This window comes from Metopolophium dirhodum, chromosome 5 (assembly GCF_019925205.1).
Source record: "Metopolophium dirhodum isolate CAU chromosome 5, ASM1992520v1, whole genome shotgun sequence".
NCBI lineage: Eukaryota > Metazoa > Arthropoda > Insecta > Hemiptera > Aphididae > Metopolophium > Metopolophium dirhodum.
In genome coordinates, this window is record NC_083564.1 from 35,949,138 (window position 1) to 35,972,817 (window position 23,680).

Below are 23,680 nucleotides of genomic sequence, written 5' to 3' on the forward strand. Positions count from 1 at the left end.
TTCCAATTTTTTTAGTTTTTTTTGCTATAAATGTCAATAAAATTGTATTCGTTGAGTCAAAAAGCTTGAAATTTTAATACGAGGCTCCCAAAATATATATTGTTATAATGGCAGTTGAAAAATATTAAAAATATAATATAGTCACAATTTTTTTATAAGCATTTCAAGTTTGAATTCTGAAAAATACGTAAAAATCTCGAAAAGGTGCAAATTATTTTAAGTTAGAAATTCTTAAAAATGTTCATATAAATTTAAGATTTGAAAACTGAATACAAGATTCCTCATAATTTTAACAACCTACTTTGTCAAAAAAAAAAATGTCAACCGGAAAGTCAAATTAAGTTTTCAAATATTATTATTATCACTATAATTACTATAATTATAAAGAATAATATTTTTGAGGGTATGACATATTGACATATCAATTTGTCTAAATATTGTCTTAGAACATTTAAACATCATTTATATTTACAATTTTTTTTTAATTTTTTTAATGCCAAATACAAAGTTAAATAAAAATAAAATATAAAACCAATACGTCAAACCCTCAAAAATATAATACTCCATAGTGTGACTGATGGAAAAAACAAATAATTCGCTGACATCCTCTTAAATATTATAATGATTGATCAAATATTAATATTTTACATACTAACAACTCCTCACTTAAAATTTAAAATATCGTAAATAACCAATGAGAGAACACATATAAATTTGATAATTCACTATAATATTTAAACTAAGACCATAAAATTGGAACACCTGAACAAATATTTTGGATGTTATGATTTAAAAAGACAGATTACAAGATGAAACTACAGAGAATTTTAGCCAAAGGTTAACAAAAAGTAAAATGTAATTATATTTATTCGGATTTTTCAACATTATTAATATGATTATCTATATCTTGTTCACTATTAACATTATTTCCATTACAATTTTTATTATTTAAATTTCTTCTTTCAAATCGTTGTCGGTTTTTTTCTTTTCTCTTCCGTTTGATTTCTTGTTCTACTTTATCGGGGTCTTTACCTTCATTTATTAGTTTTTTTCTTTTGTTAATTAAACGCCGTTCATCAAAATCAGTTTCATCTAATTTAATCTGCGCTTCTCTTTTTGTAACATGTACTTGAGTCAAAATCTTGGCAACATGTAGTCCTATTATAAAGACAAAATAATAATTAGAAATTGTACTATTGTTGAACATTTTAAATAAATAAGTAATAAGAATTAATTTAAAATTGACAATTATTAATAAATAATAACATTTATTTGATAATATGTGACCTTCAATATCAAATTAAATAATGTAGTATTTTAAATAAGTACATAAGAAATACAAAATAATATTAAGAATGGTTAGTGATTACTACTGATTAGTGATTAATTGCCATTGGCATATTTTTATTTTTAATTTCCAACTAATTGTTTTTATTCTAACTTTACATCTCTGTATCTATCATTAAAATAAATCACGTATAAAATGATTTGTAATCCCAAGGACTTACTAAAAAAACTAAAGAGTAAACAAATTATTAAATATTTTTAAGAATTCATATAATTATGAACTACAATAAGACAGAAGAATAAATATTAAAATTGTTAAGAAATATATTTTTTATACCATTTAAAAATTTAAATGTAAAAATGTTATGTTCACAGACTTACAAACGGTTAACATTCCTAATTCGCATTCAGTAGAACCAATTCTGAATTAACATTAGAGTGAAATGACCTATTATCAACTTTTAATGTAAAAAATTATTAGTGCTTATATGGTTTTTTAATATATTAATATTTTTAAGAGAGTATTTTTATAAGTATATAAAATACTCCAATTAAAAAAAAAATTTATATACTTGCACATTAATTAAAATATTGTACAAAATTGACTAACTCTTGCCTATAGTTTAAGTTTTATGATAGGTTAAATTCAGTCTAATATTGTAGCCAGTAACGTATAATTCATTTTCCTGAACCCAAATTTGATATGTTAAATGTATGCATGACGGAGACAACATTACATAGGTGGGAGTGACATACTCACAAGTTACAATAAAACAATCATTTGAGTAAATCATATAGGATTATAATCTCCAAGAAAAGATTTCTTAATATTCTCACTTGTCTTTTTATCATATAGCTTTTTTTTTAATACATTATTAGAGAATACCCCACAAAATTCTACAACTTTACGTCTAATATATAAATAAAATATACATCAAATATTTATCGGAAAAAATAATGTACAATTTACCTGAAACATCATATTCTTTTAATCGAATATTAATTTTTGCTTCAATTGCTTTTACTAATTTTATATCATGTTGGGTAACAATAGATACAGCACGGCCTTGTCTTCCTGCTCTAGCAGTTCTTCCAACTCTATGAACATAATCAGTGGCATTGTTTGGAATTATATGATTTATTACTAATGATACTGCAGGAATATCAAGACCACGACTGGCAACATCAGTAGCAATTAAAATTTTAGAAACATGAGATTTGAATTTTGCTAGCCCAGCTAATCTCTGGCGTTGAGATATCATTGCATGAAGTGACACTGTGTCAAATCCAACTTCATTTAATGTCATATGCAGCAATTGACAGTTTCTATAAAAAAATATTTTTAATAAATAAAAATACACTTGTACACATACTAATTATAATTACTATTTATTTAGTTATTTTGATTGTTTGTTAGAATAATTATTATTTAAAACGACTAAGTAGAAAATAGTAGCATTTTTAGTTTTTACTGCCATAAAATGTGATGACAACCAACAAAAAAATAAAACAAATCTTTGTAAAATCAATAAATTCATCACTCAACTTAGAATCTAAAATATCTACATAAGATTAATTTTATGAAACTTAACTGCGTTATATATATGTACTTACTTGCATGTATCAGTAAATATCATAATCAGTCCCTTTTCATCTTTTTCACGAAATTGTCTAACTATTTCTACCAAATATCCATCCTTTACATTATATGGACAAAGCACATAAAATTGTTCAAGTTCATCAACTGTCTTCACTTCAGCTGTTGATTCATATACAAAAGTCTAAAAATATTATATATTATTATTATCAAATCAATATTACTATTAAAAAAAAAAAGAGGGTATAAAAATAAAATAAATCACACATACCTAAATAAATAAAATAATCAATAAATATTAATTTTACATATATGCTAATAATGTTAAGTTTAATATAATATATTAAAAATGATTATGGGTTATAAGGATAATATGTTCTAAAGCATAGAAATTTAAGTGAAAAAATATTAATTTTTTAGATGTTTATTTTGACTTTTTGCCCATGAAGATCATATCCAAATGAACATAAGTATACGGTATGTATACCATATCCAAATAAATAAACTTATTTAATCTTTCAAAGTAAATAATAATTTTTTGCAGAATGCCTTAATGCAGTTTTTGTCCTTCACACAGCATCATGTTGTGTCTTTAGGTATATAAATAATGCAATTTGCATAATTGAACAGCTTTTTTGAAAAAATCCCAAACACATATTTTGAGTCCAAAATACAAATTATTCAATTCACAAAATAGTCAATACAAAAGTTCAAATCAAATTCAAAAATTGTATCTTTTAGGATTGAATAATTTGTAGATTTAGTCATTCTGTCAGACTTGAATAACAGTAAAAAAACGAGTCTTAAAATTTTTCCAAATATGAGTTTTTGTTTAGGATTTATATTTTGTATACTCAATACATTGTTATCAACACAAAGAACTATGAGGTATTTAGGCACCCGTGCCATGACTTAATTTTATAATTTTTAATGTTGTCTCTAGTTAAAAATGTTCTTAAAAACAATGAAATTCAAACTCAATTTTTTTAAGCGTTGCCTTTGATAATCAATGGTAGGTATTAATTATTTTATTTATAATGTTAATATTTTATTTTATTTATCATTATCACAGTTAGGTAATAATTCATATATAGGAGTCAGGAGATCAGTAGCCATGATTTGTTTTTACACAAACTGTATATTATTATGTTTAACTAAATTTTAGACCATTTGTCTTATATGACACATAAGAATAAATCACACAGTACTAATTTATGCAAGTATCAAATAAGTTTTTACAGAAACTAGACTAATAATTTGTTCTCTGCATAGTTATTTATCTTAACCACTACTCAAATGAAACTAATAATACAACGTAATATATAATATGCATACCTAATGTAATATATAAATATTTATTTATTATTAAATTAACTTACATTTTTTTTTGTTATCATTTTAACTTTTTCAAGAGTATCGGTCATGGTGGCACTAAATAATAACGTTTGTCTTTCTTTTGGAAGAGCTTTAAAAATAGTTGCTATTTGTTTATCAAATTTACCTCCTAATAATCTATCTGCTTCATCTAATACTAGAAATTGTATACGTTTCAATGAAAATGTATCACAGCTTTCTAAATGATCAGCAAGTCTAAGTAAATAGTAAAATAAAATAAATGTTGTATTTTATTCATTGAATGTAGATATGTGTATATAAGTACCTTCCAGGGGTTGAAACCACTATATGAGGTTTATTTGATAATTCCCGTGCTTGAACTATCATTTCCATTCCACCTGTAACTACACAATGTCTGAGATTCTTAGGTTTACCAATTACAGCAAACTGATCTGCAATCTACAAAATTGAACAAATACATTATTGAAAACAGAATGAGTATACCATGACTTAATGTAACTAAAAAAAAGAAAGATTAATTTACTTGATAAGCTAGTTCTCTAGTAGGTGTAAGAATAAGAGCAAATATTCCATAAGGCTCTTCCCAAAGTTTTTGAAGAATAGGCAAAGCAAAAGCTAATGTTTTACCACTTCCAGTTTTAGCACAACCTATACAGTCAATTCCATCCAATATTTTTGGTATACAATTTTTTTGAATTTCGGTTGGTGATTTGACACCTGTATTCGTACAGAATAAAATATTTATGTAAATAGACTTATGTTAGGTATAGAGCGTGAAAGAGGTACTCACCAACGGCTTTAAGCTGATCGCATAAGTATTTTGATAAATTTAAATTTTCAAAATTCATTTTTAATTGATTAAAAATAATATTCACAAAAATAACATTCTCTATTTCTCTCTTAAGTATTTACTATAAAAGAGTATAATTAAGTATTAAGCACTAGCGTGGCGCATCTGTAAACTGAAAACTATTAACTACAAACCACGATATAGGTAATATCAAAATCCGTAATCGTACTAATCGTATTTGATACAAGTGATAAGGAGAAAGGGGCTGAATAGGCAATCACATACATATTGTGGTGGGCCATAGAGTAATTACATTGAGTAATAGTTTAATCTATGTAGTGGGCACACGAAATACTCACGAAATACATCACTGTGTGATTGTGTACTATCAATCCTTGATACTGTCATCCCAAAATCTCAGACTTCAGTTCCTGAATCCTGATTAGTGTTTATTCGTTTGAGGATTGAGGACGTTAAGAGTAAAATTTTTGTGGCTGCTATTATTTATTTAAATATTTCACGTTTTGTGCAATAGATTGACAGATGGTAATTTATACAATTATAGTTATATAAGTAATTTTACTTTCGTTCCTTGTTGGAATTAATTTTGTAATTTTACGTGCATTTTATTTATCAGGCCAGTGTTGTTGTTGTTGGATTGGGTTTGGCTGTAGCTGGTTTCGCTGGTCGACAAGTTTTAAGAGCTGCCCCACATGTCGCTCAAAAGATGAGCGAAGTTCTCAAAACAATGACATCCGAATCGGGACTTTTGGTATTATAACAAAACATTATAACTTACTTTCATACAAACATTATTTTGTTTTATTTTATTCATATTACTTTTAGTCGAGTAGTAAATTTCATAAAGGTGGATTTGAACCTACCATGTCTAAACGTGAAGCCACACTCATACTTGACGTATCAAATAATGCTCCTAAAAACAAAATCAAGGTAAACTAAATAATATTATAATTCTATAAAATCTTAACGCTGCATCTTAACATCTTAATTTTTAAAATTCATAATTTAGTGTATGGCATGTAACTGAATAAATAATTGTTCATACGATTAAAACTATAAATAAAAGTTTTTCTAGTATAAATATCGATGATTCTTACATTTCATCTGTAAACAATACAGTAACAAAAATGTTGTGTATAGATTATTTGTTTTTGAATCTATTGTTGATTATGATTACTATTTTTAATAGTTAAGTTATTAAATAATGCATAGGTACATTTGTAAAAAGTCATTTATCATGTAATAAGTTCTATATTGAACAATATCACAATTAAAATAGATGATTTTGCAAATGATAAATATTTATGATTTTGACAATATTTAACTGGATTAGTAAAAGGTACATTTAATTTATAAACAAATAAATAAAACACTATTGTTTCTAAAACAACTTTGTATTAAAAAATAAAAAAAGTTAAATATCACAGTAATTTTTGTCCTTAATTAACTTATGAAAACACATTTTTACAATTGATATTATTGGCGCAGAATTCAATTAAGTCAAGCTTCTACCATTGATCATAAATACTATTTATAATCAATGCTTCTACTTACCCAGTATGAATAATATGTACTCATGTACCTATTTATCTAGTATTGTAGCACAAGACTGTTATTAGCTACGGTAGTTTTGTTTTTAAAATTAGCATATATTATTTACATAATTTGAATTTTTATTCAAGCTTTTGTGTATTTGGTTAGGCGTGCGCAGACTTTTTTCGCAACGTACGACAGTATTTTTAAATATACCTAGCTCAATACAAAAAATAACTCCTCAAAAACTCTTAGAATTAATAACTTGCCTCATAATGCAAATGCCAATCTAAATTTAAAAAAAAAAATTAACTCATTTTATTTAACTTATTTTTTTGTTTTAGATATTTTAATTTGAAAAGTTTGTATTGTAATGAAATTACAATAAATTAACTGTATAAAAACTTACCAAAATATGATCATATTATAATAATATAATAATGACAAAAAATGATATTCTAATTAATCAAAATTTCTTTTATTTTTGATAGTAGTATAAAAATAAGCAATAGCGCCAGGGCCAAAATGTTCTGTGACAAAACCCACACTTCTTTTAAAAATTATGGATTTTGACTTCAACTATATTATCATGAGCTAGCAATCTATGAGCTAGAAAATCGATTTTGGTTTTTGGTGTAACTCTAAAACAAATGACCGTAGGGACATGACATTTTGACTGGATGTTTATATTAGCATTTTCTATACACCATAAGATTTTGAAAATATTTTGACTCTTTTTGAGCTGTTTACGGACATTGTCAGTTTTCAATTTTTTTAATTTTTTTATTTATAAATATCAATAAAATTTTATTTGTTGGGTAAAAAAGCGTGAAAATTTAATATAAGGCTCCTGATATATCGTTCTAATAGCAGTTGAAAAATAATAAAAATACATAGGCACAATTTTTTTTTATAAGCATTTAAAGTTCAATTTTTGACTACATTTATCAAATTTATAATTTATTAATTATTTTGTAGTTAAAAATGTATAAAATGTTTAACTTTTATGGCTAATGATTGAAAATTTAAAACAAGGCTCCACGTAAATATAGGTTATATATAAATTACTTTATTCACAGTAATATCATCAAATATACTTGGTAATATCATAGGCTGACTGACCGTTTTCGCTCAGAATCGTTTTTCTTATACAATGATATTTCTATCATTGAATTCAAATTTAACACCATCCATTACAGTAACCCACTTGTAACCTACTGTACAGCAGAGTGACATCCACTTATCCACCTTTTTAAAATTGCACATGTTTTTATATGATTTTTATAATAAATATACGATCTAAAGTATAAACCTATAGGTACAGAAAAAAAATAGTTAATTTTCAGATTAAATAAGTAGTCTAAATGATAAGTCCTGTCTGTAAAACTTTTCAACAATCAGTTAAAAGTTTAAAATGTATATTAGAAATATTTTAAAATAATCTATCTTTAGCGATTTAATGAAATATAAAAATAGTATACATAATATATTATTCATTTTTATGAATTATAAACAACAATTTATTATGTATTATCGGGAAACTGCACAAAATACCTTATTTTTTTTATAAATATTTCATGGCTGACATTTGTTGTACAATGTATATAATTAGACTTTTGGCGCAAAATGCATATTTTATGTTATTTTTTATTGCGTGGTACTCGAGTTTTATTTTTGAAGCACGTAAGCTTGTTTCTGCTGTACAATTTTCCGCTTGTCACATGCGTGGAAAAATATAATTAATTTAATAATAATATGTTATTAGTTAGAACTGTGTACTAGTAAATAATAGTTATTTTTGATTTTTTTGACAGGACGCACACAAACGAATCATGTTGATCAATCACCCGGATAAGGGCGGTTCACCGTACATAGCGGCAAAAATAAACGAGGCCAAAGATTTTCTGGATAAAAAATAAACAGCCAGTCTATTAAGTAACGTTCGCGGTATCGTAGTGTAAATATGTGAATGTACAAAAATATAGATATATATTATATTATCATTTTAATCGGTAATTTTTATATGGTAAATATTCAATTTTCTTGTCCGTATACCTAAATAATATTAGGTCTTGTGTTAATATCATTATTTTTTTCCGAAAGTTCTTCCATCCTAAATTGATCACGTTCCGAAGAAAATATAAAATTCAATGTTTTACAACATAATATCTAATTAATATTATATTAACATGTATTTTGTACTTCAAAAAATTATAAAACATAGAAAATATACTTAAACATACGTAATAATATTTCGATACAAACATCGATAGGTAGCGGTACCTATTTTAAACAAAAACGTTATTTTTTCGCTATTTTGTGATCTTTTAACAACTTTTTCCTAAACAATCCGTAGTCGTGCTGCATTAGTTCGTATGCTGTCTGACGTAGTTTCTCAACGCGAGCTAAAATCTTCTTCGGCCCACTGGTTTTAGTCTCCTCCAACCGGCGCAACTGGTGTTCCGTCAGCCCCTCCACTTCGCCGGCACACTCTACTATGGCGATGTAATCATTTTTGATTCTTGACGTTTCGCTGAAATATCAAACGCAAATTTTACAAATGTATCAACTAACTTATCACCCACGACCCATCCACCATTTCCATGAATGCTTAATGAAGTGGGGAAATATCAATGAAAATACTGGCAATGCTGAAGCCTTATTTTTTCATTTCACAAATGGTACCTATACATTATGAAGGTGCAAAATTCAAAATTGAAGATGTGGTACTTTTTTGTTATCGCCCGCCAACACGCCGTATACTATTTATCATCCCACCACGGGGTTGACCGTCTGTTGTATTATATAATATTATTTATATACCATTACAAAACTTTCAAATAAAAGTCAATAATACTAAATTGTTTAAAATTAAGTATTAACAGGTTAGTAAATGCACACATTTAGCATACTTAATCATTTTATTAAGGGAATCGGTGGCGGACAGTTATTTTAGCCAAAACATACCATTCTCTATACCATCATACTCTACCTATATAGTAATATGCGATAATACTTTTTAAAACTGATTTGAATTCGTTATTATATCTATTTGAGATCGGTCAGTCCACTCTTATCAATTTCACCCCTCCCCCTTTCCAACAGTTTGACTGTGTAATGACTTTAATGTATTATATTGATACAATTCATACATATTAATACTTTTGAGTTTTTGGCAACAAATTTTGGTTTTGTACTTAAAATTTGATATATGATGGATTGACGTTCCAAAAAAATAGCAATACAAATGAATATGTGACACATACGCAGTGTTTGCTTAAGGAATTCTTTTTAAATAAATAAATTTAATTTGTTAAAAAACCCCTATTTGTTAAATGTATTGAAATTGCCTATTCAAAGCCACTTTTTGTTAACGTGCAAATGACGTACATTTTCCCTACAGTATCAGACATTGGAACACACGACATCTAGACATATTATGTCCCGAACCAGGTGTTGACGCTAGACGCTGCAGGGAAATCGCAGCTTTAGCGATTAGACACTACCAAACTGTAGACTGGTCTTAAGGGGTTCGGTATAGGCAATCTCCCTGAACTCTGTTTATTCTATTATTATAATACTACCTAGTCCTAGTGAAGTAATCAAAATTTCAAAAAAATGCATCGCATTATGTATATTTTTACAGGTGTAATATACTTTTTACGCGACTGCCACCTAGTTGGTAACTATGTTTAGACCTTAGACTTCATTGATTATAGTATAGGTTACCGACCAATCGAATATAGATTCGTAACATCTGTCATCTGACATACTCACTTTTCGATTTTTTTGTGATGCACGTAGCGCAACAGCCCGTCGCACATCTTCCACAGCTCCAAAATTTCCGCGGAGTCCAATTTGCATGCTTGCAAATAGGCTTCGAACATTTTTGTGGCCGTCTGATTGGCCAAAACGTGTTTCAGACTGTTTGTCCACCTGTCCAAGTCGTCTTTGGACACGGAATTACAGGGATCTACACAAGGAACGCAGCTCATTATGACCCAGTTTGTAAAACAATTACCTGAAAATTAGAAACAACTTATTATTATTAGAAGACAGAAGATAACAAGAACTAGTACTTATTAGTTAAGAATTAAGATACAATTTTTTTATAGATTTGAAATTCGATTCATTAATACCGTTTCAGCTCCATTTCAAGTTTCAACTAATGAAATTAAAAAATGTAAGTCGATGATCAAGCTGTCGAGGTCGCGTATTACTTGAACATTAATACACAATATATGTTCTAATTGTTGACGGCAGACAATAAAATTTGGAAATATTTGTTCATTGGTAAAAAAAATATATAACATCAATATCTCTACGATCCATCTAGTAAACCGAAGAAATTCACACTTAAAAAGTAATAATATTATTTTGTGGCGCGGTCCGTACACTCAACTGCGGAAACGCTCTGAGTGTACGTATAGGCCGGTGTTGCTAGCTCCCGGATGGGTGACCAACTGGAATTTTTAGCAACAAATTCTTGCCACACATACAATATACAAACGTATATCAACCAACCGTTCCTACCCCTACAAACACCTATAAACAAAAAAACAACTAATGGCCATAGTTGCCGGGCTTGAGCTCAAAAAAAAATTATTATTTTTTTAAGTTATATAATTTAAATATATATATCATCATATAGTACAACTATTAATCAGTAAACTGTATCTGGTTGATATGATAAATGTTTAAACTACCGTCACAACAACTTACAACTAGGACTATCGATTACATTTTTTTTTTGTAGAATACCATAGAGCATATATCTATTTCATAACTCATACCTTAGAGCTGTTATCTAATTAATTTGTAATTTATTACTCATCATTTTTATCTATACATTATTTATAAATACGACTGAAAAAGTATAAAGAATCATTCTATACGATTTTATAGGATGTCATAAATTATATAGGTAGTTAATATTATTTAATAATCTACTCGATAATCTAATTACATTTTATTATTATTATAGTATCTATTGCAGATATAATTTATACTAATATATTATTTAATAGTAATTTATTTATCAGTAGGTAATTTTTTATTTTATAATTAGTAATATTATGTTTGTAAAATTGTAAATATTATGAAATTCTAGAAAGTTACCTATTATATAATTTTTTCGAGTGTGTAAAATAAAAATAATAATTTCCCATAGTTAAGTGTCTCTTTAATTTTAAAATTACGAATATTTATTAAAAATAAGTCCACATAAAAAAACTTATTTTTAAAGTAAGTAAGTACCTAAATCTTATAGAATGTAAAATTGTAAAATTACCCAAACTAAATATTGCAATTGTACAAGTTAAATTAGGTGCAGTGGCGCAACTAAAACAACAAACCTCAATCCCAGAAATATTTATTCAAATTATCAACGTTATATTTATATTTTATACTTTATATTATACTTTATAGGTACAAATGTATAATCAATGTTATAGTATATGAATATGACGATTGGACAAAATTATTATAACCGTGTGTCATCGATGCTATTTGTCATTAAGCGCAGCTGTCACCTTTAGAGTTAGTTCCCGAGTTCATTCAAAGTCTATATCTAACCAAACTTTTTAAAGAAACCCACTACCAAAGTACCAACTAGGTATAATTTGTTTCTTTCACACACCTTTGTAATTTGTTTATAAAAAGTTTATGTTAATAGTGTGTAAAATCAAATTTTCTATGAAAATGATTTACAACATATAATGCCTGCTAAGTAAAAAGTAAATTGCAATTCATTGCTTAAAATGTTTAAAAAAATAATATGTGTTTACATTTTAATTTTAAACATTTTATGAAAAAAACATATAAAAAATAATTTATAATAAATATAACTATTCATATTCTTTCAGTTTAATAATGTATTTAAATTTATTATAATAAATATTATATCACATAGGTATAGGTAACCTTTTACCTTTATTAATAAATTACTAAATTAAAGACTTAAATTAAAGGGGGGACGCATAATCTTACCATAAATAATAAGGGGGACTGCGTCCCCCTCCGTCCCCCCACTTTAACCACTGTGTATGTGTTATAATACTTCCTAAATAGTAAATACCCATGACCCGTTAATATGAATTTCGGCTTACCAGATTATAACTTATAACGAATTTTAAAAAAAATGAAATTATGTATAGGTACTTTATTTTACAAGCACGTTTGTATGGAACATTTAGAATATATATCTATATATATATATTATATATTACTATAATATAGGTACTACCTACTACCTTTAAGTTATAACATAGCTATAAATATATAATAGTATATAATTTGTTATTAAAGGAAACATAGTATAGGTAATTATAATGTTAACACAAAAGTTAATAATCTAATGCTAACATTTTTTGAATATTTGAAAACATGGCCACTAAGCGGATGGTTCACAATACCTATAATATTATACTTCACCACTAAGGCACCACCCCGAACATTAAATAAATACTAGCTGCTCCACTGGTTATAGTGTCATAGTACATTCAATTTTACTTATAATCTCACTGGCCACTGGCAAGGCACTACATATTATTATAATTTAAATTCGTTACCTTCTGTTTATACATTCAAAACCGTCTTTGTGGTATCTATTAAATATAATATGTACATAATATATTTGCTAATAAATAAGACAAAAATATAATTGTTTATTTTAAACCTAATATCCTAAAATACTTTGAAAATCCCCATTATATAAATAAACGAAGAAATTATAAGATATTATAATATAGTTAAGTATTAATTGCAAACGAGTTTTATGCAAAACACGGCATCAGGCATCAGGCCAATATTTTATAGGTCTGTAGTCTGTACTCTATTTGATGAATATGGTACGAAATTTATAATTGGCCATCACCGATGATAATATGCCATCTTCTGTCATTTTGTGTACCTACTACCCCCATTATACAATATCTATATTTATTAAATTAGTACCTATTCTGTATAGATTATGCGGCGTTCTATACAATATGATTAGGTACAAGTCAATATAACTGACAAATATTTTAATGTGAAATGTCTCATTATTATATTGTAAAAAAGTTTTGTACATTTTTTTTAAAAAATATTTTAATTCATAGATATTAAATATCAAGATGCAAAAGGTGCGTTTCTTGGATTAAGTCGAAGAAGACCCGCGGGTTGGGGAGTGAAGCAAGAAGCGGGCAGGGCCCCTAGTATATCATAGTGTTATGTTCGAAATTTTAAATCAAATTAATAATATATGTACTGTGTAAGTACAAACTATAAGCTACATATTATACTATAATAAATATAATATATATCGCATATTGATCATTGTTGATAAATTATCCATTTTTAACTTAGATAGAATTGTAGGTATAAAATAAAAATTTATAATATATAATATATATATATTAGAACTATTAACTAGTGTATCAATTCGTAACGTAAAAATCGTATGTACTTATAATAAAATAATAATAACGTATTAAGGTCGTATATTTAATAAATATATGAGAATATATTATTTTATTGTAGACCACAAACGCACACATAGGTACTTATCATAACGGTGGAAGAACAATATTTTTGTTACAATTATAATGCATGTTATTTTCGGTAGACCGCGTATCGGTTACCTAACCGCGACCAAACTTAGATCTCTAATTCAAGTTTCAACGTACTGGATCTAATATCAAATTCATAAACAGTTTGTGAGAATATTTTGGAAGTAAATAATAATGTATCGGCTCATTTGCTTGTATACATATTTTATTGTATACATATATAAATATATTGTATAAAAATAGTGAAGTTGGAAAAGTTTCGGGCGAGGAAGAAGTTTATGGCATGAATACAAAAAGTGATTTAACTATAATATTATATAGGTATATAAGTATTATGTTTTATAAAATAATTAATTAATATAACTCGAGGCAATTGCCTCTGTCTTCTGGGTGAAAATGTCGTAATGTTTTCTAGCTCGTTGTTTAACTATGAATTCCGTATGGAAATAACTCACTGTAACGTAACTATATATAGTACTGCACTAAATACCTATCACATGAAACCGTCATTTGACCGAGTTTAGCGCGAAAAACGTGAAGAGACTTTTTGTGAGGCTGATGTTAACGATCGACGACTAGGTAGGTAATAGGTAAGATAAATAATATGTTACAATTAATTAATATATATATATATAAACTTATTTATTCATTATTGTATGATTAAGTGATAGAAATTATGTCTGGTAGAATTATCAAAGCAAAAACAATGACAGTTCAAAACGGTGAAGCACATTCTATGCGCGTGTGTTATTAACAATAATATGGGTAATTACCCACTGATGAATAATTTACTGTTTTCACACTATTACAAGATGACTGGTGACTGATTTTGGTGACAGGTATTCACAGATATGTATTAATTATACATGTCTCTATAATGTTTGTGCTTGTATTTAAAATTTAGTCACCAGCGTGCAGAGGTGCTAAAGAATACCTATCACGTAAATATAAGACCACAGACAGTGCGATAGGAAAATCGTCATCGAACGGCACCGAAATGCAGATCCAACGTTCGTCGAACGAATTAAATAAAAACAAACAATATAATAACGTATATTATACATACTATATAATATTATATTATACGATCCACCTGCTTCAGAGGTAAAAACTAGACATACGTATACGGGTGACGGGTCAGGTGCAACGCGAAATGATTGTTTTATTATAAATTACAATACCACGATAGTATGATATATATATATTATGAATAACGATAATCTGAATAATAACGCCTAACATACAGGGTGATTCTTTTATCGAAAATCAGCGATTATCTGCAGTGGAATTTTTTAGTTGATATACTTATTTTAACGGGTTAATATTATAAGTTAACTATATAAATAATAAATACATGATAAAATATTTAAATACATATAAATAACGTAATAATATTATATTCTTACTTCCCTAGCGGAACGTTAGCCGGTACTTATTATTTATTGTTATATATTAAAACGAATATTTATATAGTTAAATTATTGGAATAAAAAATAGAAATGATTCCACGCAAAGTGCGACTGTTCAGAAACTGAAAATGTTAAAACAATCGCTCTGTGTATTATAAAGTGCGCGCTGTGTGTTTTGAACCCACCTGTATATTATTATTGTAATTAGGCATTGTTCGTCGTTCTAACCGTCGCTCTAATTTCGGCCGCATTGCTCTATTTCGCTCAGTCATTTCTTTACGTTTCCGAACGAAGCTAAGGTATACAACACTACTGTTATTATATTCGTGCGCAAGTCTTTTACGGGTCTAATAATGCTAGGTAGGTATTCTACTATACCGACATGACATTGACTTCACGGTTCGGCACGCACCGGCGTGGCGGCGGTGGCGACGGCGAGTCGGCGGCGTCTCCGACGTAGTACACCGAAGCACAATATTATTTAATGCCCAAAGGAAGAAACCCGAACGATGAGCAGCGCTATAATACGTACAATATTATATTTATTTAGACGTGCGTATAATAATATATTATATTGGTGCATCATATTTTGTACGTGTACACTGTAATACTGTATAGGTAAGATGACGACGACAACGGCGATACAGCTAGGCGACTATCGTGAAAGAATAGCGAGAAGTGGACGACGAGGGGGAAAAAAATGATCTATTCGGACGTCTCGCCGTCGTCTTTGCGCGCGGTGGTCACGTTTTATATTCGGGGCCGACGGTCGGGCCACGAATAGTATCACGTCTTGGAGTTTTCGTGTGTTACGAATCACTAACGCCCGCGGGAACGTATAGCTATAATGAACGCTATAATACGATCGGCGACGAGTGACGATACTGAGTGTACCTGTTACGGCTATAACACTGCAGCAAGGTGGTACCTATCGTATAATATAATATAATACCATGTCGTCATAATATAAAATATATTATCATTTTGTAGTCCTGGTTTCATAATTTCAGGCGAGCCGAAACAATGACCGGCGCCGAAATAAAAACGCACGACGACGCGATCAACACGATCCCCGTAGGACCCGCGGCGAACAGCGCGAGCCCCGCAGTGTCTATATAGACTATAATATAATAATATAATGTAAATAATCTGGGTAAAAGCAGGGAAAACAAGTGAATTTGATCGTGTTTCGAAAATCACGTTATTTTGTAGAAAAAATGCTCTACGAACTGCGCGTTGTTTTCATCAATATTAATTGCGTATGTATACTGTATTCAGTATTGTATACTTGTATGAAAAATGAAAAAGACAATAATAACAGAGATGATACGTTTTTTTTTGTTTCCTGAAAAGTAGTGACTCTACTTTACTATACTTAAAATGGTTAAAAACCGCACGCCGTTAGAACTATTATTGTTATATAATAATAAAATCATGATTAATTAATATCAAAATCAATGGTAATAATACCAAGACAGTGGAAATATTTTCAATATACTTTTTACTTTTTAGTGTTTACCTTATTCATAACACATTGAAAACCGAGACCGAACGCAGCGACGCCGACACGATTATATTATTAGATATTATTAAAGCTCCTCCGACTGATCGATTTAATTCACCGAGTCCACGGTTATCGTTATTTTTTTTTACAAGTTGGTAAAGTTTAAAAAATAACTAGAGGTATATAACAACATTTTATTCTGAATCTAGGTTTGTTGGAATTTGACACCTCAGATATATATACCTAAATCATAGTAGGTAGCGCTGTTGTAGCGCAGCGAAATATTATAAAGTTTTCGATGATCAAATAATATGTCTTACTAACAGCACTACGACAGTGTCATGTTCACCGTGTATATATTATTAGATTCTTAATCAGCCAATGAAGTCAAATATATCAGGTTAATTTTTAACAAGTATAGTCGCTGAAGTCAAATGGATCGCACATATAAAAACAAAAACGCATATTAGTCAATAAAAAACTCCATCTCTTAAGGGCTCTTTTAAGATCTAAAACTCAAAACTGTACAACTAACAAACTTAGGAAGATGTCACACCCGCATGTGTTGTCTCCGTCTTACAAATGTACAACATAGCAAAAACTGTTTTGCGCGGGACAACTTTTCTCGCACCATATTTGTTGTAGAACTACCAAATTTTCACAATACGTAAAGAAGAAATTTATCTGTGCAACAGTGTGCTCTTTTTTTAATAGCATTATCCAATCATTTTTTATAAGCAAATGAAAAAAACCAAAAAAACCCAATGTTCAGAAGCAAATAACTTTGATTATATTAATGTTATCTAAAATATAGGCACGCTGTTGCATAGATAATTTTCCACCCTGTATGTTCAGAAATTTTGGAGCCACTACTACAAACACAGAAAGATAAAAGTTGTCCCGCGCAAAACAGTTTTTGTTATGTTGTACATTTGTAAGAGGGAGACAACAGTACAACACATGCGGGTGTGTCATCCTCTTAACATAATAATATACAAGTCAATAATCCACCAATCCTGGTTATATGGAATCATTTGGGATTTTGGGAATTTGCCTAACCGCCCAATGTAAAAAATTTCCAAGTCCTCCAATCCACGTCAAATAACCTTTGACCCTTGGTATGTACCTAACAAATAAAAACCTCCACCAAGTCCTAAAAGGCTAAAACTACCTACGCTCAACGAACTGGCAAAATCACATACAAAATTTCATTCTAAACTAAACACCAACACCAATCCTTTACAATTAAATAGATTAAAAATAAATTTCAAAAAAGTTATTTTACACTATAATTGATGACAAATGTAAAACTTAAGTAGGGCAAAAGTCAAAAGAGTTAAAGGTTTTGATTTAATGTAACATTTGTTTTGTGATCTTGCCAATATTTTTAAACTATATATTTTTACATGTGTTATATTATTTATTTTAAAATTTAATTTTCTTGATTGTTTTGCATTTGAACAAAAATAGTTAGGAAAATAAATCTTCGCTATAATTGGATTTTCTATTTTTGTGTACATATATTATTATATAATATAACATTTTATTGGTACATGAACTCAGATTCCAGAATCACTGTTATTAATTTAAATCGTAAATTATGATTATGAAGTCTATACGAGGTCTATACCCAGTGATGTAGTTCTAAAAAAGTTAATGGGTACGCGCCAATCATTGTAAAAAATAAAGTGGGGGGGGGGGGGGGGGTTAGGCCTAAACTGTGTACCACGATTTTTGTTAAAGGTACAGTACATGTATAAACATAAAATTAGGAGGAACCCTCCGGACCCTCCACTACACCACTGTCTATACCTATAGGTTCTACAATCAGCTATAAAAAAATAGGCACGAGAATAATACAATTGTTATTACTGCACTTAGACATTTGATTGATTAAACTATACTTCTTATTCTGTTCAGTGTTCACATAGGTTAGGTCAATACGGTTCAGTTTATCGAAAATTTATGTCTACATTTTTTATTTGTACCAACTACAAAATGCCCACTATATTTTAAACTACCTATTATTTGCAGATTATTTGGTTTCAATACTACTACAACACATTTTTTGGTGGCAATAACATTATTGTAAGTCAATTACTAGATTTTGTTTAACAACTATCACTTTGTTGACACTACATAGCCGCAAGCAACACAACAATTTTGTTAAAATCTATTTAATATTTTTTCTCCGTGTTTTCTAATAATTAGAATGACTTTTTTTATACATTTTCTACTAAATATAATTTTATTTCCATCAGTAACATAAATCATAATAATATGTAGGAATGTAGTCATGACTGTCGCGTCAATTATAATTCTCTGGTTAATTCTTTTGTAGGTAATCGTTGGTTTTAATTAGAAAAATTAAGTTTAAAAAGGTTCAATTTTTATTTAACTCATTTGAATTAAATATTAATTTATAATAATAAACAAATTAAATTGAACACGTTATATTTCATAAAAATACAATTACATTTTCAGCTTGATTGAATCGAACCCGGATGTACGTGCATTTGTACGGAATCTTCCGGACATTGCATACCATAAGACGGTATAAGTTAATAATTTAGGATTATTTTTAAAATCACCTATACTGAGTAAAAAATAATAGCAAAAACGATATCAAACTCGAGGCGATCTCCAGTTTGACATAAAAATGATTGGAAGCTCAAATGTATCAATAATATATCATATAGGTATTGGGTGAATAACGATTTTGATGCCCCCGATGGAGCGCTCCCTTACATTATTTAGATTTTAGATTGATAGGTTTGAGTCGCGTTCATTTCCTGGTTGCCGGTTGGGGTGCACCATGGTTGTTAACGCTGATATCAGTTATCATATCGTGATAATCTGCAGAAGCAGTAATGTTCTATGGCAGTGACGGGGGTGGTTTTCAGCAAAACATAATATGACACGTAATACATTAATATATGAACAAAAGGTCTTGAAAAATCACTTAAATTATACACCCACACCCCTCACAAACTCGCTGCCCATATTATATACAGAGTACAGGCTGATACAACAATACAGACACAATCGATACGGCTGCACCTCAACACATTTATAGTCGATTATCAACCATATATAGGTAGTAGGTTGGGAAATGTAGCATACCTATAGTCACATGACGTTATTTACTATAAAATATAAATTCACCAATACTTACGTTGTATTCGTTGTCATCATCGTACCCGGAAAAAACAACGGCCACGGAAGCAGCGCTGCAGTTGTATAATAATAGTCTTTTTCGTGCCACCACGTCATGTCAAGAATGTAATATTTACATATTTTAGATTATAGATCGCCATAGATCGCCGAAATCCCGAGTGCAGGCCGTCAATATTTTAGATTATATCGATAAAACGGTAGTATTATTATAACATTAACGATATTATTAAATAATATTAATTTGTACAGCGGGAGAGTGCGGCGTTGTGCTTCGCGAACGTTTCCGCGACGAACGGGCGCTTACAACTACAGCGCTCACCGTAAAATTGTGTTTCGCGCAGACGACGACGGCGGTGGTGGCGGCGGCGGCGACGACGACGACGACGACGGTAGACGGATAAGTGTAAGCCCCGCCAGAACACATGGTCGTGGAAAATATAATATTATAATGCTATAACCGCTGCATAGGGTGCCTGCGAAACAGCTGTGTTCCGGTCGAATTCTGGTCGATACGCCGGTGTCAGTATTCAGTAGAGTTTCTGTACAACGATATAGTATTAATTGCATAGCCGCACAGGTATATAATGATAATTATGATATTATATTATAATAATATAACATCAAATATAGAGCAGTGGTAGTGGCCAGTTGGCACGGTTCGTGCAGGGCAAAAGGGATAAGACTATAAGAGTATAAGACGATTTTTAATATTTCGATAATTATGCGCCGCCGTCATGCGACGTCTTGTAAAAAACAGTTTTCTATATACGTGGCCTGGGTACTGCCAAAATATAAAATACTCATGATTGTCATGTAATTTATTATTTATTATCTGAAACTATAGCCACGAAGAATGAAAATGCCGTAAAATATACCATATACATACCTAATGACTATGCTAACTAATATATGAGATCCCTGAAAAGTATTTTATGATTATTAGCAAAAAAGTTGTTCCCTTTTACTCCCGTGGCCACTCTGCACTAACTTCACCGTCAATAGTGCAATAATATTATGTATATTATCATTGATTATTTATAGACAATAGTTTCAAGTTTGAATTACTGAATAATAATTTTGATTTAAAATGTATTTTTTTCTTTTATTGTTGTACCTAATTTTTAAATTGTATTATTGATAAACTTTTCGTTGTTGATGAATTTAAAGTAAGCGGCTAATAATAATTGATTGAGGACTCGTTTAATTGATTTGAAAAAAACTAGAGGGTATAGTATTTAAAATTTTAAACCGATATCTTATCGTTCATTTGTTTTGGAACGATTGGAAGTAACTGTAGTCTGTACTCTGTAGTACATAGTACGCATCGCATAATATGTGTGAAATAATTTGACTAGTTATAATTTATACTTTATACTCCTCAGTAGACAGTAGTCGTCGTCGGCTTATGCGTTTGATATTAGATAACTATAAAATAATTTTCTTAAAAATATACTCTTTATAAAGCATTTTAAACGTTTTAAATAGTATATCAAATTTAGCATTTAATCGTTTTATCTTAATACTTATTATTTATTAATGACTGATATATACATATAATTGCCTATAATTAATCGATAATGATAATATTTTTTATTGCTCTATAGAAGATATGGATGGAATTAATAAGAGATGCGTATTTGGATGATCAGTTTAGATATACTTAATAAACTGTACAGTAAGGCATTTTAAATATCGAATGCCATCTGACTTATTAATTTCATTCTTTAAATTCAATTATTTCACATAATTAACAGCTAAGTATTAATTTAGCAATTAAGTATTAGAGTATATATTTTGATGATATTATTGTGAATAAAGTCATTTATATTTATAACCTATTTATGTGGAACTTTGTTTTACATTTTTTATCCTTAGCTACAAAAGTAGAACATTTTATAATTTTTAACTACTAAATAATTTGTAATTTTCAATTTGATAAATTTCGTCAAAATTTGAACTTTAAATGATTATAAAAAAACGTGCCTATGCATTTTTAATATTTTTCATCTGTTAATGAAACAATATATCAGGAGCCTTGTATTAATTTTTCACGTTTTTTGATCCAATAAATAAAATTTTGTTGATATTTATAGAAAAAAAACTAAAAAATTGAAAATTGAAAATCTTATCAAGTAAAAGAATTGATAAAATAAACATTCAATCAAATTTTTATGCATCTAATGTTATTTGTTTTTGAATTACAACAACATAGGAAAATTGATACATGAGAAATCGAGTGAATATCCCATGTTGTAAAAATATGAACTTATATTCATACAAATTTAATTTGACTTTCTTGTAGATATTTTTTTTTTTGATAAAGCTAGTCAAACTTATAAGGAATCTTGTATTACATTTTTAAATCTTAGAAAATTTTTTTATGATTTTCTAACTCAAAATAGTTTGCAAATGTTCGTGTTTTTTTTTAGTATTTTTTCAAAATCCGAACTTAAAATTCTTATAAAAAAATTGTGACAGAATTTTTAATATTTTTCAATGAACATCCTCATTTATTGTAAATTCATGGAGATTAATTACATGCAGATTTACTACAGTTCATGCAAATACACATTTTCTCTTACTGCCACAACCACTTGACTTAATATCAATGTACCTACATTATAACATATAAGAACTGCACAAGAACGCGAAGTCAGATATAACATGACACTTTTCGAATACTCAGAGTACTGTATATTATATACAGTATACATACTATAACATTTTCAAATACCATATTTTTGGCAAAAATTAATTTAACTTACTTTAGTACTAATGCCTAATATATATATAAATTACCTTAATCACAATAATATTATAACATTTACTTAGTAATAGTATAGGCTGTCTTCTCTCAGAAATCAGAATCATTTTTCTTATACAATGATTATTGAATTAAAATTTAACACTTACATTACACTATTACAGTGACTCTCTTGACACCTTATTTATGTCAGAGCTTACCCACTTACAGACTTTATTAACTTTGGGCTTATAAACATTATAGCCTGGTAAAAATTTAATTTTAATAATTCTCATAAAGATTCAAAATAATATAACATATTTTTATAACAATTTTTATATTCAATTATACCAGTCCATTATGTATGTCTATTGTATATATTAATGGTTTATTAATTACCTATAATTATTAAACGTTTAAATAAATGGACTATTTAGAGATTAGATGAGTATAAAAATGGTGATTTAAAAATAAATGTTTATCCCCTCCAGGTTGCGTTCCGCTTTACAAAATAATAAATTGTAACCTACCTAAGTACCTATACATTTAGTAATTTAGCTAACTATTTGGCTTCTAGGAAAAAATGGAATAACATATTTTGTTTAATAATCAAAAGTTTCCATGTGGATTTCCCAAGTTGGTGACTATTATTTATTGTGGCAAGCCAGGATCTATGTCTACTTTTTTAATCTCAATAAATAACATAATAATTA

General features: G+C 28.6%; 3 protein-coding genes across 3 annotated transcripts; 1 reads left to right on the forward strand and 2 right to left on the reverse strand.

Annotated features, from left to right (window-relative positions):
• Positions 1–709: 709 nt before the first annotated feature.
• Positions 710–5,257, reverse strand: LOC132945391 (probable ATP-dependent RNA helicase DDX49). Its single transcript, XM_061015121.1, has 7 exons — positions 5,031–5,257; positions 4,764–4,957; positions 4,545–4,678; positions 4,264–4,474; positions 2,902–3,068; positions 2,258–2,613; positions 710–1,158 (listed from the first exon to the last, which is right to left on the reverse strand). The coding sequence occupies exons 1-7, from the start codon at positions 5,086–5,088 to the stop codon at positions 866–868; spliced, it is 1,413 nt and encodes a 470-aa protein (XP_060871104.1). The 5' UTR covers positions 5,089–5,257; the 3' UTR covers positions 710–865.
• A 137-nt stretch (positions 5,258–5,394) lies between these two features.
• LOC132945394 (mitochondrial import inner membrane translocase subunit TIM14) lies at positions 5,395–8,593 on the forward strand. Its single transcript, XM_061015124.1, has 4 exons — positions 5,395–5,576; positions 5,668–5,802; positions 5,877–5,981; positions 8,399–8,593. Exons 1-4 carry the CDS (start codon positions 5,574–5,576, stop codon positions 8,501–8,503), a joined length of 348 nt encoding a protein of 115 aa, XP_060871107.1. The 5' UTR covers positions 5,395–5,573; the 3' UTR covers positions 8,504–8,593.
• A 159-nt stretch (positions 8,594–8,752) lies between these two features.
• Positions 8,753–20,618, reverse strand: LOC132945393 (uncharacterized). Its single transcript, XM_061015123.1, has 3 exons — positions 20,223–20,618; positions 10,362–10,605; positions 8,753–9,117 (listed from the first exon to the last, which is right to left on the reverse strand). Exons 2-3 carry the CDS (start codon positions 10,577–10,579, stop codon positions 8,886–8,888), a joined length of 450 nt encoding a protein of 149 aa, XP_060871106.1. The 5' UTR covers positions 10,580–10,605; positions 20,223–20,618; the 3' UTR covers positions 8,753–8,885.
• Positions 20,619–23,680: the final 3,062 nt, after the last annotated feature.